This window comes from Lygodium microphyllum, chromosome 3 (genome assembly GCF_053477565.2).
Source record: "Lygodium microphyllum isolate KBCC chromosome 3, Lygodium_microphyllum_v1.1.10, whole genome shotgun sequence".
Taxonomy (NCBI): Eukaryota; Viridiplantae; Streptophyta; class Polypodiopsida; order Schizaeales; family Lygodiaceae; genus Lygodium; species Lygodium microphyllum.
Window position 1 is genome coordinate 26,009,424 of NC_141137.1, and position 18,967 is coordinate 26,028,390.

The 18,967-nt window shown below is 40.8% G+C and overlaps 1 protein-coding gene across 1 annotated transcript in view; it reads right to left on the reverse strand.

Moving 5' to 3' along the window:
• The window catches only part of LOC148038166 (fiber), a 54,364-nt gene extending 37,525 nt beyond the window's left edge, over window positions 1-16,839 (reverse strand). The window contains exon 1 of the mRNA XM_087669728.1: window positions 16,585-16,839. Within this exon, the coding sequence (XP_087525854.1) occupies window positions 16,585-16,663 (79 nt within the window). The 5' untranslated portion in view covers window positions 16,664-16,839. The remainder of the gene's footprint in view (window positions 1-16,584) is intronic.
• Window positions 16,840-18,967: the final 2,128 nt, after the last annotated feature.

The window sequence follows — 18,967 nt, forward strand, 5'->3', positions numbered from 1 at the left end:
ACTCTTGAGTCTTACGATTTACCCTCATACTTAGCATTTGCCATTATGTCATGTGGCATTTTGACATTTTGTATTTATTTTTGGCTTTAGTATTTACACTCTCCTCCCATCTTCTATGTACATTTGTCATTGTAGTTTGAGCCTTGGCTCTTGACTCGAGTGACGAGTGGTCACGACTCTTTTGGATTTTCTAATATGATGCTCTATTTTCTTCTATTTGGTACAAATGTGTCCTTCAAATGTTCCTCTCTTAGAGTAGATTAAGTGTGATTTTAAAATACTAAAAAAAATAACTTTTTAATTGTTGTTTTTCCCCTCGTCCCCGGGACAGTCCTTTGCCCAACCCTGTTCCCGTTCCCCGTCCCATGTTACTATGAGGTCCTCAGCTCAAGAAGAGCTTGATTAGCACAGGGCAGCTAGATGATGATAGATTTCATACCACCTTTAGTGATGGGAAATGGAAGATCTGTAAGGGATCTAGAGTGATTGCCAAAGGTTGTAAAAGCGATACCTTGTATCTTCTCCATGTATTTAGTGTGTGTGACCATGTTGTTGCCGTGACCAAGCAACCAAGTGTTTCTTTGTGGCATGGCTGGTTGGGACACATGAGTCAAATTGGAATGAAAGTACTTTCTCGTTTGGGTTACTTGCCTTGTCTTTGTTATGTTGATTTTGAGCATTGTGATCATTGCGTTTATGATAAACATGCACAAACATCTCATAAGAAGTTTCTTTCGCTGAAATCTTCTCCTCTAGAGTTAGTATATTCAGATGTATGTCAAATGCCAAGGTTATCTTTAGGGGGAAAGAAATACCTTGTCACCTTTGTCAATGATGCTACACGAAAGGTATGGGTTTACCCTATTCGTTGCAAGGATGAAATGCTTGACAAGTTTCAAAAATTCTAAGCATTGTTTGAGAATCAGACTGATAAGACACTTAAGTATCTTCGCTCTGACAATGGTGGGGAATATGTGTCCAAGGCCTTTTAGGCATTTTGTGACAGCAAAGGGATAAAGAGGGAGCTCACTGCCCCTCATAATCCACCCCAAAATGAAGTTGCAGAGCGTATGAAGAGGACCATACACGATAAGGTTCGTACGACGTTGTCTCATGCTACATTACCCCATAGTCTTTGGGCAGAGGCTGTTACGACAGCCATACACTTGATTAATCGGTCACCAAACACGTCTTTGGGGGGGGGAGGGAGTTCCCCAAGAAGTGTGTTTGGGCAAGCCACCTTCGTATACACACTTGAAAGCGTTTGGCTGCGAAGTTTTTGTACACATATGTAAAGAAGAACGCAACAAACTTGAGCCAAAGACCTGTAAATGTGTTTTCCTAGGATATGGTGATGAATGTGAAATGGGTTATAGATTATGGAATCCTGAGAAAATAATAGTAGTACGCAGCAATGATGTTATCTTCCGGGAAGATTGCATGCACAAACAGCCCGAAAGAACAGAGGAAGTCCGTAGGATTGTATTCCGAGAAGAAATACCTTTTGGACAGCAAAATGTGCCCGTTGTACAGCAGCAAATACCTATTGTAAATGAACTTGCAAATGCAGAAAATAATGTTGGAAATGATCAGCCAGCCATTGCCCATAATGATGAGCCACTGGATGTGCAGGAACAACTAGGACAGCAAGCTATTAATGCTGATTTGCAAGCTGAAATGCCAGGACAGCAAGCTGAAAATGGAAATTTGCAGGTTCAACAACCAGCAAACAATGATCATTGGGTTAGGAGATCGTCTAGGGCTACTAGACAACCTGATAGATTCGTTCCTAGTGCAAACAATGTGGCTAATTATGTCATGTTGACAGACTATGGTGAACGGTCTTGCAAGCAATGGACAGACAGGACAGCAAGAAATGGTAAAAGCCATGTTGTCAAAGATGAAATCTCTTGAGAAAGATGGCACTTGGGAATTGGTACAGTTGCCTAAAGGGCAGAAAACCCTTCCATGCAAATGGGTTTACAAGATGAAGGTCACTTCTGGTTCCTCGCCAAAGTACAAAGCAAGATTGGTTGAGAAGGGGTACAAGCAGGAACATGGGGTTGACTTTGATGAGATCCTCTCTCCTCTAGTCAAGATGACTACATTGAGAACCATTTTGGGCTTGGTTGCAACTGAAGATATGGAGCTCATACAGATGGATGTAAAGACTGCATTCTTATATGGTGATCTGCATGAAGACATATATATGCAGCAGCCTGAAGGGTTTATGGCAAAAGGGAAAGAGAAGATGGTATGTAAACTCAAAAGGAGTTTGTATGGATTGAAACAAGCACCAAGAGAATAGTATCATAAGTTTGATACATTTATGCAGTCTCAAAGTTTTCAAAGTCAAGTGGATCACTGCTTGTACGCCAAGAAGGCAACAGATGGCAACCTGATTATCTTGGTTCTGTATGTTGATGGCATGCCGATTGCTGGCAGGGATACTCATGCCTTGGACTCACTCAAGCAAAGTCTTCATGTCAGCTTTGACAAGAAAGATCTTGGTGATGCAAATTACATTCTTGGCATGTGAATACTCACAGATAGGTCAAAAGGATTACTCTATCTATCTCAGCAAGAGTATATCTCCAAGGTTTTGCAGCATTTCAATATGAAGGGGGGAACCAATTGGGGTTCCATTGTCTCCATATGTGAAACTCAGTGCAAAGGACAGTCCTACATCTGATGATAAGAAGGCTAAAATGGCCAAGATACCATATGCTTCAACTGTTGGCAGTTTGATGTATGCTATGGTTGCTATACGTCCTGACATTGCCTTTGTAGTGGGAGTGGTTAGCAGATACATGGCAAACCCTAGTAAAAGGCATTGGGAAGCAGTGAAAGGTATTATGAGATACCTCAAAGGCACAAAGGATTTGTGCATTTGCTTTGGAAAGCAGAAGGCATCTGTCCTTGGCTTTACGAATGCAGACTATGCTGGTCATGCAAACTACAGAAAGTCCACTTCTGGGTATGTGTTTACCTTCACAGGAGGAGCAGTCTCTTGGATCTCCATGCTACAAAAGTGTGTTGCATTGTCTACTACAAAGGGGGAGTATGTGGTTCCCACTAAGGCATGCAAGGAGGCTTTATGGCTTTCACGTCAGGTGGGGAGAGCTTGGCATTACAGAGTTACCTGTTCTCCATTGTGATAGTCAGAGTGCTATCATGCTAGCACGGAATTCCGTCTTTCATGCAAAGATAAAGCACATACAAGTGAAGTATCACTTCATTAGAGATGTACTTGACAGCAAAAGCATTGAGCTTGTCAAAGTGCATACAGATGATAATCCTGCCGATCTTCTCACGAAGGGTCTTCCGACAGAGCGGTTTGCTCATTGCCGATAGATGATGGGAGTTGGATAGGCGTATGTATTTCAACTTTGTACATACCTAGACTTAGTTGATTCTTTTCTCCTCTTAAGGCACATTGCCTTTAGGTGGAACGTTGTTGGGAATAAAGGGCCATTGTGCCTTTTATATGTGCACGGGTATGAACACACCCTTAGCACATTTATACTTTCATATATATATATATATATATATATATATATATATATATATATATATATATATATAAAGAGGTACACTAGTCTTTTATACCCAAGAACATCGTGTCTCACTCTCTACTCTGCACTCTCTTTCTCTCTCTACTGTGAGGAAGCATTGCGTGTCTCGATCCTCGCACTCTGTCATAACAATAGGAGTCACAAGAGACTTGCATTCCTCCATCTCACACGTAGCCTAAGAGCTCCTATACATACCACTACTATAAAACAAGCATCCCCCTCGAAGTGTGAAAGATCTCATGACCTAGAAAGAAGTGAATAAGTCCCATATCCGTCATCTCAAACTTCTCATAAAGTGTTGCCTTTGTCTGCTCAACCATCTGAGTATGGTCGCCTGTCACAATCAAGTCGTCCACGTAAAAGACAAATGACACACAACCTCCACCGGAGATGTGTACATACAACTAGGGGTCGGCTTTGGAACATCGATACCCTAATTTCTCTTGGAGGAACGAGTCAATCTTCTCATTCCAAGCATGGGGAGCCTGCTTAAGGCCATAGAGAGCCTTTTGCAACCTGTACACCTTACCATCAAAAAAACCGAAACTGGGAGACTGCTCAACATAGATCTCTTTCTTCAACTCCCCATTCAAGAATGGCAGACTTCACATCCAATTGATAGACCAACCATCTCCTATGGCTGCCAAGGCAACAACCACGTGAATAGTGGCCATCCGAGCAATAGAGGCAAAAGTATCATGGAAATCAATGCTTCGGAGCTAGGCAAAACCTTTACCAACAAGGCGGGCCTTGTGCTTGTCCAATGTGCCATCACTACAGTACTTGGTCTTGAAGACCCATTTGACTCCAATGATCTTCTTATGAGGAGGCTTCGACACAAGATACCAAGTCCCATTCCTCACAATCAACCCCAGCTCTTGCTCCATCGCTTTCCGCCAATGATCATGCTGTAAAGCCTCCTACACGGAAGTGGACTCCTGATCCTACATGATAGGGGTCATCAAACAATAATTAGTGTAAACAAGCTCAGTGTGGTGTGCTTGGTTCCTCCGCGAATGGCACGGGGGCCATCCTGCGGCTGCCACTCCTCATGGACCCCCTCAATCCCTGCATCACGAAGACTGTCACGAGCCCAACAAGGAGGTCAAAGCTCGCCTCATTGCTCTCTATCTGCTGAAGTTTCTGGACGGTCCACTGACGGCAGGGGAGCAATCGATGAATCTAGTGGCTGAGAACTAAGCTCCTCAGCCAAAAAAGAGTCCTCAAGAGGCACAGGCTCCAAAGGAACAGTCGTTGGGGCCCAACTATCACCAGGATCTCCAAGAATAGGGTGTTCATGGCTAGAACTTCCACGAACCGAACATCATGGCTCGTGTAGACATCCCGCTTAACAGGATCATACAATTGGTAGCCTTGAGACTACGAGCTATAGTCCACAAACACCTGTCTGTTAAAAGCCGCTTCAAATTTGTCACGTTGTCTTCGGGATGTGAACATAGGCATCACAGCATTTGGCCTGGACCCAAAGTGTGCCTCATATGGAGTCATACCAACAACAATGGAAGTAGGGGAACAATTGAGGATGTGAACTGCGGTAGCCATAGCCTCAGCCCATAAATACTGAGGTGTCTAACGATGCTCCATCATAGTACAGGCCATCTCGATCACACTCTGATTCTTCCACTCCAAGATGCCATTCTCCTAAGGGCTGTTTGTATTGGTTAACTCTTGGTGAATACCACAACCTATACAAAAACGAGTAAACTCATTAGAAACAAATTTCTTGCCCTTATCCGATCGTAAGATCTTCAACTTCCGGCCCAATCAGTTCTCCTCAAAGAGCAACCAATCCTTAAAGTTGGAGAAAGCCTCCAATCTCAATTTCAAGAAATAAGCCCATGTCATCCTGCTATAATCATCCACAATTAGCATGAAATACAAGCTCCCTTGAAGGGACTCCGTCCTCATCGATCCATAAAGATCGCTAGAAACAAGCTCCAAGGGTGCGGAAGACCGCCCTGAAGCCTTGTTGGAAACAACATCACGAGTCTGCTTCCCACGGATGAAGGATGCACAAGATTGCTGGCTCACCACAATATCTGACAAATCTCGAACAAACTGTGTCCCTTTGACGCCTTCCGAAGATAATCATAATTGAGATAGCCAAACCGAGCATACCAAAGCTCGAACTAAGTTTGAGAGATAAGAAGAAGAGAAGTCAAGGCACAAGAAGACCGCAACTTGTAGACTCCATTCTCCTCATAACCTAAAGAAAGAACCTATCTTAATCCACAATCAAGAATCTGAAAAGAATCCTCATCAAATTCGACCAAAAGGCCAAGGGCACGAATCTTATGCACCAAAAGGAGATGGTACCCCAAAGCCAGCACATAAAGTACCTCAGATATATGGGCACCACCACGTCCATCTGGAATAAGATGCATGTTTCTCCGCCCTGTATAGGAATAGACGAACTGTCACCAATGAGACTCTGGCCATGCGAAGGCTGCAAATGAGCAACACCTACTGAAGAAGGAGTTGTGCCGTGAGGCACTACTGTCCACAATCCACTCCCAAGTGCATGGGGCTGTAAATGCAGCATCACAAGCCATCAGAGTCAAATCCTCAACAACCTTCAAGTGGAGGAAAGCAGTTGATGAGGGAGCAGCCACCGCTCCGGAATCCTTTGAAGATTTCTCCTTCTTCCTCGTTCTTCTTCTTCTCCTTGTCCAGGCAATCCTTCTTCCAGTGACCTGTTTTACCACAAATGTGATAAGTGGACTCGTTTTCTTTGTCCTTCTTAGATTTGTCCTCCTTTTTTTGGTCCTTCCTCTTCTTCTAAGAAGACTGACCAACCAAGGCCTTAGATTTTGAAGTATTGGTCCCTTTCAATTGCTCCTCTTGGTCAAAGACCATAGGGACCAACTCTTCCTACCAAAGAATCTCAGACCGCCCTAAAGCAATCAAGGTGGAATAAAAACCACTAAAACAAGGCGATAACTGCGAAAGAAGAATTATCGCCATGTCTTCGAAAGTGATCACCTTTCTTGCATTTTGAACCTACATCTAAAGCTGCCTCGGTTTGTTGATATACTCCCGCATAGAAAATGACTTGATGGCACTCGTAGTCCGCATTTGTACTTCCAAAGAAAATCCGTTTACGACAGTCATCCGATTGTACATCTGATCAAGCTCCAGCCATCTCTCTCGAGCCACCGTCAAATGCTCAATATGAGGAATAAAAACTATAGTACATGAGAAAAAAAAAACGAGCGAATGCGAGCATTGAGTTTATCCCAATGTGTCTGAGCCTTTGCCAACTCCACGTTACCTCGCTGGAAGAGAGTCTAGACGCGTCTCACGAGAAGAACGATGAATAGCCTCCATAACAAACTCTGCTAAATCATAAGAAGTAAGATGAGCACCTTCCGGTCCATGATTGCCCGAAACTCTCTCTCGCCCTCAAAAGACATCTTCACCTACAATGCCTACACAAAACACAAAGAGCGACCCCCTCTAACTATGAAAATACAGCCTGCTAGGGCTTTGGTTTGCTCGTCCTGCTCCTTCTTCCCCCGTCGGAGGCGATGAAAAGGTAAAATCTGCACTTGGAAACCTAAAACGCAGCCTCCTTCCTTCTCTAACAGCAAAAACCAGCAGCAACCTCAGCAAATCTTCTCCTTTCTCTCACGCCCACACTCACCTCAGCCTTGTTCTGATGCGCAACCCACCTGCTCACGCTTAAACACTGAAAACACAGCCTTGTATCGCGCTAAAATCTACTCTTCAGATGGATCTACGCTAGGTCAATCCTTCAATGCTTTGATACCATGTCAAAGTGAAGCAATACAGAAAGCGAATAACCAAGACAGAGTGAACAGGGAGAGAAGAGGGAGGGAGAGAAGAGGGAGGGAGAAAGAGATGAAATGCGGAAAATCTGTAGTGAAGAATGTTATATAAGGATCTGGCCTCGCCACTATCATTCTAAGTGAACCAAGCTAATACAATGGAGCCGAAGCTCTGAAGATGACTATATTGTCCTATCCGATCAAGTGACAACACCTAAAGTGAAAGGGAGCAAAACGCAACCCATCAGCAATAGGATATTGAAGATAATGCTAAATGGTCAAGGGAAGAACAACCAATTGTAGAGGGAGTGAAATGGAGTCCTCAAGAGCTGTCAAAGATGAGTCCAATGGGTGTCAATTAATGCGAAGACACTGAAACGTGAATGTTTCCATAAGGTACTGGTGGAGATGGAAGCACAGAGACACGTGAACCCTATCCAAATGTCGGCTAGGGCACAGCATAATGACCAAAAGGCCCACTAGATAATACCATGGAGACAAACTGCAAAACCAATTGGTCCACACTCACTAATGGTTGAGTGGCATTCCTAGGCCATGAAAATCCCAAAAGTATATGGTAGGGAGGATAAGCCTCTATAATAGATACGCCACCCGACTAAGGAAAAAACAAGGTTCTAAAGTGCCTAAGGATGAACAACCCCCTGGTGTGATGTGTGATGACATGTAAGGTGTACTTTAATGGAGACACAAAGAAAGATACAATGGAAGTAAAAGATGGGATGGGTGGGAGATTAAATGGATTGGTTGATGCAATTGTGGAAAATCGACGATCGTTTTTGTTCTTTTTATCCATTAGATGTATATAAATGAAGATGAAGATGGTTCATCTAGTTCAAAATGACCTTGAGAAGGAAAATTTGAAGAAAAAGAAGAGAGAGAACTTACAAGTGTTTGAGTTAATCTTTTACACTCATCACCTTTCTTTGTGTTCCAATACAAAATTTATCTTCTTCAAGACTTATGAACCAATACCGTGTTTGTATACTCTTCTTCGTGAGAATCACCTATATCTTGTTGAAAGAAGAGAGAAAACTCAAAAGATAGAAAAGTGTTGTTTTGCATACCGTACATAGGAGTGTGTAACCAACCTTCTTTTCGTGGATAGGTGGTAAATCCCTGATTACAACTTAATTACAGCAAAAAACAATTAATGCAAATCTGAAAATACAAATTTACCTACTAATCTTGGACAATGCACACCCGATTGGCCCCAAAATTAGCGCCCCTTTCAGTATTTCTTTAGCTTTATTGAAGAATAAGTTGATTTACAATGGGATTCTCCCGATCCCCTTCGCAATCCAAACTCCCCTTGCTGTCCAAAGTGACTAGCAAGTCTTCAATCTATTTTGCCCCTTGATTCGGGCACTTAATTGGCCTTCACCCACTTCATAGACGATGAAAATACCCCAAATTCAATAGCTAGCTGGTCCTCCACTTGAATTTAGCTGAAATTCACCTTCAGCCTTGTTGAATCTAAGTCTTGGAGCTTCCAATTTCCAGCACGCTTTCCAAGGCTGCTACTAAACCCTAATTTCTACTGTGAATTAAGGTTTACAGCAGAGAAATTTGCAATTTCTCAGCCTCCAAGGGTCCAAATGCTGAGATCTTCAAAGTAAGGCTGTGAAATGGCTAAGAGATGAGAGAGAAAGCTGTAGAGAGAGAAAATTCAGAGTTTTATCGCGAAGAATGACTGAAAATCAGTCAAATGCAGCTGTTGCCTTGCCACAACAGCTTGTATATGCAAAGAGCTGAAGAAAATCAGTCATTTACTGCTGCTGCCCTATCTCAACAGCCTGTAGATGCTGTCACCTATTGTTGATTGGTTTTCTCCTGCCCTTGGCTACTTGCCTCTGGCTACCTTAGAAGGTCCTCCAATGGCTACAAATCAAACCAGGAGCATCTCCTGCCTCTCTCTTGCAGGCTGAATACACTAAAAATGCCTCTTCAACCTCTAAAGACGTTTTTCAATCTTGCATGGGCATTTTTGACAAGTGATAACCTTCCCAAATGTTTTTTCCAGCATTATCCATAATTAAATATTAATTTTCAGTCCTTAAATATTGAAAATTAATCTAATAATTGATTAAAAATTAATACACATGCTAAGTGAGGTTTCAAAAATACATGTTCTCATGACAGGAGTGAATAAAGGTGATATAAATGAAACAAGAACCTAGGCAAAGGTGATGAGCTTGAGAGTATGTCATACTCCTAACAGATCCTGAAACGTAGCAAGGTACCCTCCAAAACATCAGACGCTAGCAAACATAGCAAGGGTAATACCAAATAAGTGTTGAACAAGTAGAGGAGAGACAAAACTGCAAGCACAATAGGTTGTTGTCGTTAGTCTACCATGTCATCAAACCTACGTTTTTGTTGCCATTAGCATGCCATGTCATCAACAATCAAAGTAAGGCTGTGAAATGGCTAAGAGATGAGAGAGAAAGCTGTAGAGAGAGAAAATTCAGAGTTTTATCGCGAAGAATGATTGAAAATCAGTCAAATGCAGCTGTTGCCTTGCCACAACAGCTTGTATATGCAAAGAGCTGAAGAAAATCAGTCATTTACTGCTGCTGCCCTATCTCAACAGCCTGTAGATGCTGTCACCTATTGTTGATTGGTTTTCTCCTGCTCTTGGCTACTTGCCTCTGGCTACCTTAGAAGGTCCTCCAATGGCTACAAATCAAACCAGCAGCATCTCCTGCCTCTCTCTTGCAGGCTGAATACACTAAAAATGCCTCTCCAACCTCTAAAGACGTTTTTCAGTCTTGCATGGGCATTTTTGACAAGTGATAACCTTCCCAAATGTTTTTTCCAGCATTATCCATAATTAAATATTAATTTTCAGTCCTTAAATATTGAAAATTAATCTAATAATTGATTAAAAATTAATACACATGCTAAGTGAGGTTTCAAAAATACATGTTCTCATGACAGGAGTGAATAAAGGTGATATAAATGAAACAAGAACCTAGGCAAAGGTGATGAGCTTGAGAGTATGTCATACTCCTAACAGATCCTGAAACGTAGCAAGGTACCCTCCAAAACATCAGACGCTAGCAAACATAGCAAGGGTAATACCAAATAAGTGTTGAACAAGTAGAGGAGAGACAAAACTGCAAGCACAATAGGTTGTTGTCGTTAGTCTACCATGTCATCAAACCTACGTTTTTGTTGCCATTAGCATGCCATGTCATCAACAATCAAAGTAAGGCTGTGAAATGGCTAAGAGATGAGAGAGAAAGCTGTAGAGAGAGAAAATTCAGAGTTTTATCGCGAAGAATGACTGAAAATCAGTCAAATGCAGCTGTTGCCTTGCCACAACAGCTTGTATATGCAAAGAGCTGAAGAAAATCAGTCATTTACTGCTGCTGCCCTATCTCAACAGCCTGTAGATGCTGTCACCTATTGTTGATTGGTTTTTTCCTGCCCTTGGCTACTTACCTCTGGCTACCTTAGAAGGTCCTCCAATGGCTACAAATCAAACCAGCAGCATCTCCTGCCTCTCTCTTGCAGGCTGAATACACTAAAAATGCCTCTCCAACCTCTAAAGACGTTTTTCAGTCTTGCATGGGCATTTTTGACAAGTGATAACCTTCCCAAATGTTTTTTCCAGCATTATCCATAATTAAATATTAATTTTCAGTCCTTAAATATTGAAAATTAATCTAATAATTGATTAAAAATTAATACACATGCTAAGTGAGGTTTCAAAAATACATGTTCTCATGACAGGAGTGAATAAAGGTGATATAAATGAAACAAGAACCTAGGCAAAGGTGATGAGCTTGAGAGTATGTCATACTCCTAACAGATCCTGAAACGTAGCAAGGTACCCTCCAAAACATCAGACGCTAGCAAACATAGCAAGGGTAATACCAAATAAGTGTTGAACAAGTAGAGGAGAGACAAAACTGCAAGCACAATAGGTTGTTGATGACATGGCATGCTAATGGCAACAAAAACGTAGGTTTGATGACATGGTAGACTAACGACAACAAAAACGCAGGTAGTGTGGCAATCCATACAACAGCAGTAGATCACAAATGTAGTAGTAGAATAGGTCACCAACTAGAGAAAATACAAAAAATGCAGTAAATGTAACAACAAAGGTGTGGACTAGGAGGTAGAGGTTGAAAACAAGTGTCCAATGGAAGAAAACAATGTCGTGCAGTCTCAGCTGAGATGTTCTCCGCAAACGGGATGTGGGTAGTGAAGCTAGAGTGCCTAAAACCTATAAAAATGAGATTGGCTAAATGAAAGGGCAAGTTGTCTATTTATAGAAATTTTAGAGCCTCCCAAATTAGAGTTTACATGTAGGACATTGAAACTCGCCCAAACCGCTCTTGATTTAAAAGAATGGTTAAAATTCATTAATTAAGTGTAGTTTCAAGACTGTTTCACTAAAGCTAATGGTAATTTAGGTCAATAACACTTGCATGTAGTACAAAACTAAACCAAACTTAACATTTGACAATTTTCCATTTTCACTAGGGTCGCCATATGCAAAAACAAGTTGCCTAGCCCTATGGCCCTACCCTCATTCTTAGCAATACATTTGATGCTGCCCAGTCTCAATTTGAAATTCCTAATATCTTTGAATATGGAAGCATTGAAACTTTTTGAAAACCTTAGTTTAGGACAATAAATACTTTAAATCGCTAATCCCCATAACACCAAAATTCATTTCCAAGGAAAAATTTAAAGTTTCTGACTTGAACTAGATATCCCACTAGCACATATCCATAACCATCTCTATCAATGTCTCTCATTGCTAAAGCTACGATAATTTGTCATCATGACACACATCTCTTAATCTCACATGTACACCTCGCATATGCACAACTTAAGTGTCCAAAGAGCATTAAGTTTAAAATTTGTGTTCTTATGATGCAATCTCCCTTGCATGGAGCCTATTTCTAACATAACGATAATGCATCTCAATGTAACTTATGCAAGCATGAAACATTGGGTTCCTCACAACTACCATGGCACTCTCACTAGCAATGTAGACACGAGTAGGTGACTGTTGTCCCATAGTAAGATCAACCAAAAGGCACCTAAGCCATGCATATTCATTGTAGCTTCAAATGTTGCCTTATATTCAACCTCATAGCTAGATATGGCCACTATAAGCTACTTCTTGCTTGGCCAAGAGATCCATAAATCACCAAGCATGAAACAATTACAACTAGGGAATATTCGAATGTCAAAACAACCGACCCAATCACTGTTTGTGAATGCATACAAGCAAAGAGAATTATCTCTAAGATAGAAGAGGCGCAATGATTGAGTGCCTTTAAGATATCAAAAGACACATTTTACTACTTGCTAATGCTTAGTCCCAAGGTTGTGCATGAAGCGTGCCAATTGAGAAACCCTAAACTCAATATCTAGCCATATATTACACAAGCACAAAAGACAACCAATAACCTATTGATAGAGCTCTAGAGGTATCAAACGAATATCTTGTATCCTTAAGTGTAAACCTATGGCTTACATTAACTAGAGTAGAGATAGGTTTGCAATCTTGCAACTGAGAACGTTCAATGAGCATCCAATGAACTTAGATTGTCTCAAAACAATGCCTCCTCGACTACAGTGAATTGTACACTAAGATAGTAGTGCAAATGGCCAAGATCTACAGCATCAAAATGTTATAATTTAGCCTTCAAGGCTACAATATATGCGCTCTCATCCACATATTGCAAACGTCGTGTGTCTTAAATCAATGCCCCCTCAACTACAGTGAATTGTACACCAAGATAGTAGTACAAATTACCAAGATCTGTAGCATCAAAATGTTGTAATTCAACCTTCAAGGCTGCAATGTGTGTGCTCCCATCCACATTACAGACATCATGTGCTCTCCATATGTGAGTTGTTGAAACAAAGCGCAATCAAATGAGCATGTATCTTCTTATACCATGTCCTACGTACCTATTTCAAACCATACAAAGCCTTATGCAACCAATATACCTTGCCCTCGGACCCTTTCTAAACAAAACCAAGAGGTTGAGTAACATAAACCTCCTCATGTACATCACCATTCAGAAAGGCACTCTTCACATTCAATTGATGCATATACCAATCAAAATGGACAACCAAAGCAATAGTATTGCAAATTATAATCATATGTAAAGTGGATCCAAATGTCTAATCATAGTCAGTCTCATGCTATTGGGTATATACGCTTTGGCAACAATACCTTGGTTGCATTCCATCCGCAAACGGATCCATATAATACAATTTGTCTAGTATGGTCGGACACCTACAATCTGTCTAGTTTTCGCTTGCTATATTTTTTTATTTTTGACTTGCCGTTTAAAGAAAAGTTATTTTCTGTTATACCCTTTTCCTCTTTTTCCTCATTGACCTCTACATATACCTCACTTATCACCTCCTCTTCTTTTCTCTCTTATAAGCTCTACTATTCTCTCTCATCCATCCACTTCTCTCTGGACTCTACGTCTATATCCTCCTCTTCCTCTTGTCTCTCATCCCCTATAGCTCTATTTCTATTTCCTCTTCCTTTACCTCCTCTTCTTTTCCTTCCCTTGCCTCTACCTATATCTCTATATTCTTTACTCCTCTTACAATGCCTAAGCCTCTTCATGAAACCTTCCCATTATATACAGCTTACCTTAAGTCCTAGCCTTAATTTTCTTTTTGTATCTAATATCTAATACTTCTTGTACTTGGCACTTGTGACTTGTTATCCCATGATCCATCATTGCAACTAGCTTTTTTCTTTTTTAAATCCATTGTATATGTCTTCAATTTTATAAATAAAATTGAATCTTGGAAATTACTTGACTAGAGTCTTGGATTTACATTTTGTCTCAACCTCTCGTCATATTCACGACTCATTGTTGAAAATTGAAGTAAAGACATTTGTGGTTTGTAAACTCCATTAGTATTGGATGGATAATACCTTGTAATACTCTATCTCATGGTGTTAAAACAAGCAATATTTATAGGCCTAACCCTTAATTTTCTATGTATTTTTTAATGACCATACAAAACACCGGATTTTATCCGAGATTTTTTTATGTACGCTTGATATCGTACTAAGTCCACGGACTACCCTGAACAAGACATATCTTGTACTGATCAATGCTACCATCAAGTCTATGTTTAACCCACTTTGTGCCTATAGTAAACTTACCATAAGGCAAGTCATATACCATATTATTTTTATGTATAGAATCTAACTCGCATTGCATTGTTGCCATCCAATGCTCACTCAAAGAACCATTAACAAAAGAAATAGATTCTTCATTACATATAGTAGCAACAAGAGCCTATGCAACAAAACAACCTTGAGCATATCTAGTAGCTGCCCAAGTTGTGCTAGGAAGAGAAATGTGTTGTTTGTTGTCCCATAAAGTTCAACAACCATCTAGGAATATGTTTAGCCTCTCGGATCAGCCCTTTCATGATGAACAATATCATCAATAATATCCTAATCCAATGGGCTGAATATCAAGTTGTTGATTTTCTTGCAAAAGTGAATGATTTTACAAGTATGTGTGTGCATGTGTGTGCGCGCGATAGAGAGAGGAGAAAAACACAATAATGGTAAAGAAACAAGACTGAAAAAGAACATAGTAATCAGCAGAGTACAAACAGCCCCTGCATGAATACCAAAGCTTACAATGGGGGCACCAAATTGACAGGTAGATGATGAAGACTGAAAATGATGAAGAGGGTGAAAGCTGGCTGATCAGATGCACCGATGTGGCTGTCCCATATACAGGCAAGGGAGGGAGAATATTGCTGACTAGCTGCTGCCCACAAAATATGGTCAACTGACTGCTGGAAATGCCATTACAAATGTGGAACATGGCCACCCTGTAGACTGCTGATCATGACTAGCTGCCGTGTGGCATAGAGCCTCAAAACTGATTATGAAACAGTGCAGTAAATGACAGCACCTAATGAATGCAAACTCTGACAAAATGTCAGAGCTTCCATGTCTCCGTCAAATGCTGATAGAGAGCTCACAACCAAGAGACAACAGCAGAAGTACATAGACTGCTAACACTGCAAACATTGCAGCCATGCACTTTGGATATAATCAGTCGCAAACACCTGCAAATCAGTTCTGCCCTTCTCCCCTCTTAAAACGAGACTTGCTCTATGGTGTTTTTACCATAAGTACAGCAATACATTGGTTTACCCCATATTGCTTCCTCAAACCAGGCTGAACTATCTGCATTTTCCATTAAGTGCAGCCTATTCAGAGTTGATTTTACAGAAAATTTTCCGACTTCAGCAAAAGACTCCTTAGATGACAGCAATTTCGGAAGGCCTTCCAAGATTGGACTCTAAAGACACCATAGTCACATCCAACAAATTGCTCAAGTTCAGTAGGACTTTGATTGACACCACGAGGTGCTAGCATGTGCTTTCCATAAAGCCACACAAGCACTTTCTCAGGTAATCTTTTCAGCTTTTTCAAAGGTCAGTTTTCAAATTTGGGATCCGTGAATTTTCGTCCTGGATTTTTAGTTTCATGGTTTCGACCATTCTCAACTTTAAATTTGTGGTTTCACCTCAGCTCTTCTTCTTATCACCTTGGCTTGGCTGCTCTAAAAAAGCAGGGCTTTCACAATCTGAGATTCGTGATTCCAGATCGTGGGACTGAAAGCTTGTTTCCAAAACATAAACTTGGACTTCTAAACAAGTTGGAATATGCACATTTCAAGACTTAACCACATTATCTGACCTAAATTTTTTATTTTGTTTAGTTCCATACGTCATTGCTTCCGAACACTAGCCTTCATTTCCATCTCCTTCGCTCATTCTCGAATATATACCATCGCTGTCTGTGAACAACAAATACACGAACGGAAATGATCCCTGTGACAGCTGCATCTAAATTCTGATGACTGAGAGCGTGCACTGTCAGTCGTTACTTCTCACACAAATATTCTCACAGGTTGTCGGCTCGATGCAAGACGCGCATAGCACATCTAGGGACTGCAAATCTGCGGCAGGTAGGCTTGTCTCTTCCATGATCCATACTCTGTCCTTCCACAGGGATATGATTTTTGCAACGAGCGTTAAGAATTTCGAGACAAAGACGACTCTTCACGAGATTCAACAAAGAAGAAACAATCAGAAGAATGTGCTATCGACAAACAACATACGGCAAAGCATGAGGATGCGCTGACCTATTCCAGCGAGCAGGAAAGAGAGGGCGAGGACGGGTTCCTGCACGACGAACTTCCGGACGGATGCAGTAAACCCCATGACGATGCTCTACTTTGAAAGTGTTGCCTTGAACCTTCTGTGTTCCCTCGACTCTCTCAATTGGCACCTAGAGCGCTAGGCCTTACGCCTCAGAACATTTTGGAGAACGGATACCTTCAACCTACCGGGCTGAGGGTGATCTTAAGGTAGAAACCAACAATATGAGACCCGAAAGGCTTCTGAGTTATGCATAAGTATTTATGTACATAGTTTCGTATATTTATAAACATGCTTTACAAATTTATTATAAGATTTAAAAGTTTTTTCAATATAATTGTAGGATATTTTTAAAATGAAATCAAGAATTTTGTTCACATTGCATTCAAGCCATGCAAGCTACACTACCAAATTGTTCCTTCTCTCATCGATATTCTATTATTATTATTAAATTATTAATAACATAAATTAATACTAGCGTTTCGTGCGTGCTTCGCGCACGCAGAACGCTAGGCCGCTTCGCGGCAGCTTCGCACGCGAAACTGCCGCGAAGCGGCATGCGAAGTTGCCGTGCAAACTTCACTCAATAATCCATTTCTCCTCTTTCTTCTTCCTATTTCCCCTCTCTATTTCCAATATGATTTATTTCTTCTCTCTCTCTCTCTCTCTCTCTCTCTCTCTCTCTCTCTCTCTCTCTAAGCACCCTCTCTCTGTCTCACACATACACACCAAACTTAAAACTAAAAGTAGTTTAAAACCAATGTAACACAAAATGCCAGACGACATAGAAACAATCTCTTCCATGCACCATACTTACAAACATTCCTCTCGACATCAATGTAAGCAATCATATGCTTGCACACACGATAATTAGAAACAATAACGTAATACTGAAAACGAAGCCACAAATGCCAAGTATAAGGCACGCAAGTGTTTTTAAGCACCATAGGCAAATGGCCAATGCCAACAAAAAAAGACAATGTCTCGAAGATGCCTAATAGAAACAAAGCTTCCTCTTCTTTGAGTAATCATTAACAAAATCTTCCTCGTTGAGCAAAACATGAGAAGGCGAAGCCGGGAATGATCCCATAGTTTCCATTGGTAATCACATGGGTAATGCAACGGTCCTACCACCTACATTGGAACAAAAATCACAATACAAGTATGTGAAACAACAACGTTACACTAAAACGGATCATAATTGAGACAAAGACCAAGCACCACAAAAAGAATTTCTATAAGAGACCTAGTCAAAATGAAGCCACAAAGGCCAAGCATAAGGCACCAATGTGTTTCCAAGTACCATAGGCAAATGGCTGATGCCAACAAAAAAAGACAATGTCTCCAAGACGCTTAATGGAAATAAATCTTCCTTTTCTTTGAGGAATCATTAACAAAATCCTCCTCCTTGAGCAAAATATGTGAAGGTGAAGCAAGGAACGATCCCAAAGTTTTCATTGGTAATCGCATGGGCGATACAACAGTCCTACCTCTCTCTTTACCACCTGCATTAGAACAAAAATCACAATATAAGTACATGGATTAACTAACAAAGATCATCCCATCCCAACAATAATAATACCTAGTTGAATATTTATGAACCGCTCCATTGGTACTGACAAACGTTGATGCAACATCACAAAACAACCCAAATCCTTGAACCCATACTTGAACCAATGCCTCGGTATCTTATCAGTATGAGAGCGGTGAAATCTCTTCTTATTGTCAACCTCGTACATATGCACCCGCAAACATTGCATGTATCCATAATGTACAACTTTTAATAAAAACTGGGAGCTTGATGTCGATATTAACATCATCATATAAACGCTCAATGACCCTTGCAAGTATTCTTCTTATGATATCATCAGGAGCTATAGTGAGCAATGTGCATTGTAGCTCCTTTTGATAGTCAGAAGCTGGATAATAGTGCCACTCTAGGGTAGCCATCTGCAAAAGTTAAATGAATAGTGAAATATAAAAAAATTATACTTCCAAGAGAGTATATGCTAACCAAACAGGGCAAAATATGTGAAGGTGAAGCAAGGAACGATCCCAAAGTTTTCATTGGTAATCGCATGGGCGATACAACAGTCCTACCTCTCTCTTTACCACCTGCATTAGAACAAAAATCACAATATAAGTACATGGATTAACTAACAAAGATCATCCCATCCCAACAATAATAATACCTAGTCGAATATTTATGAACCACTCCATTGGTACTGACAAACGTTGATGCAACATCACAAAACAACCCAAATCCTTGAACCCATACTTGAACCAATGCCTCGGTATCTTATCAGTATGAGAGCGGTGAAATCTCTTCTTATGGTCAACCTCGTACATATGCACCCGCAAACATTG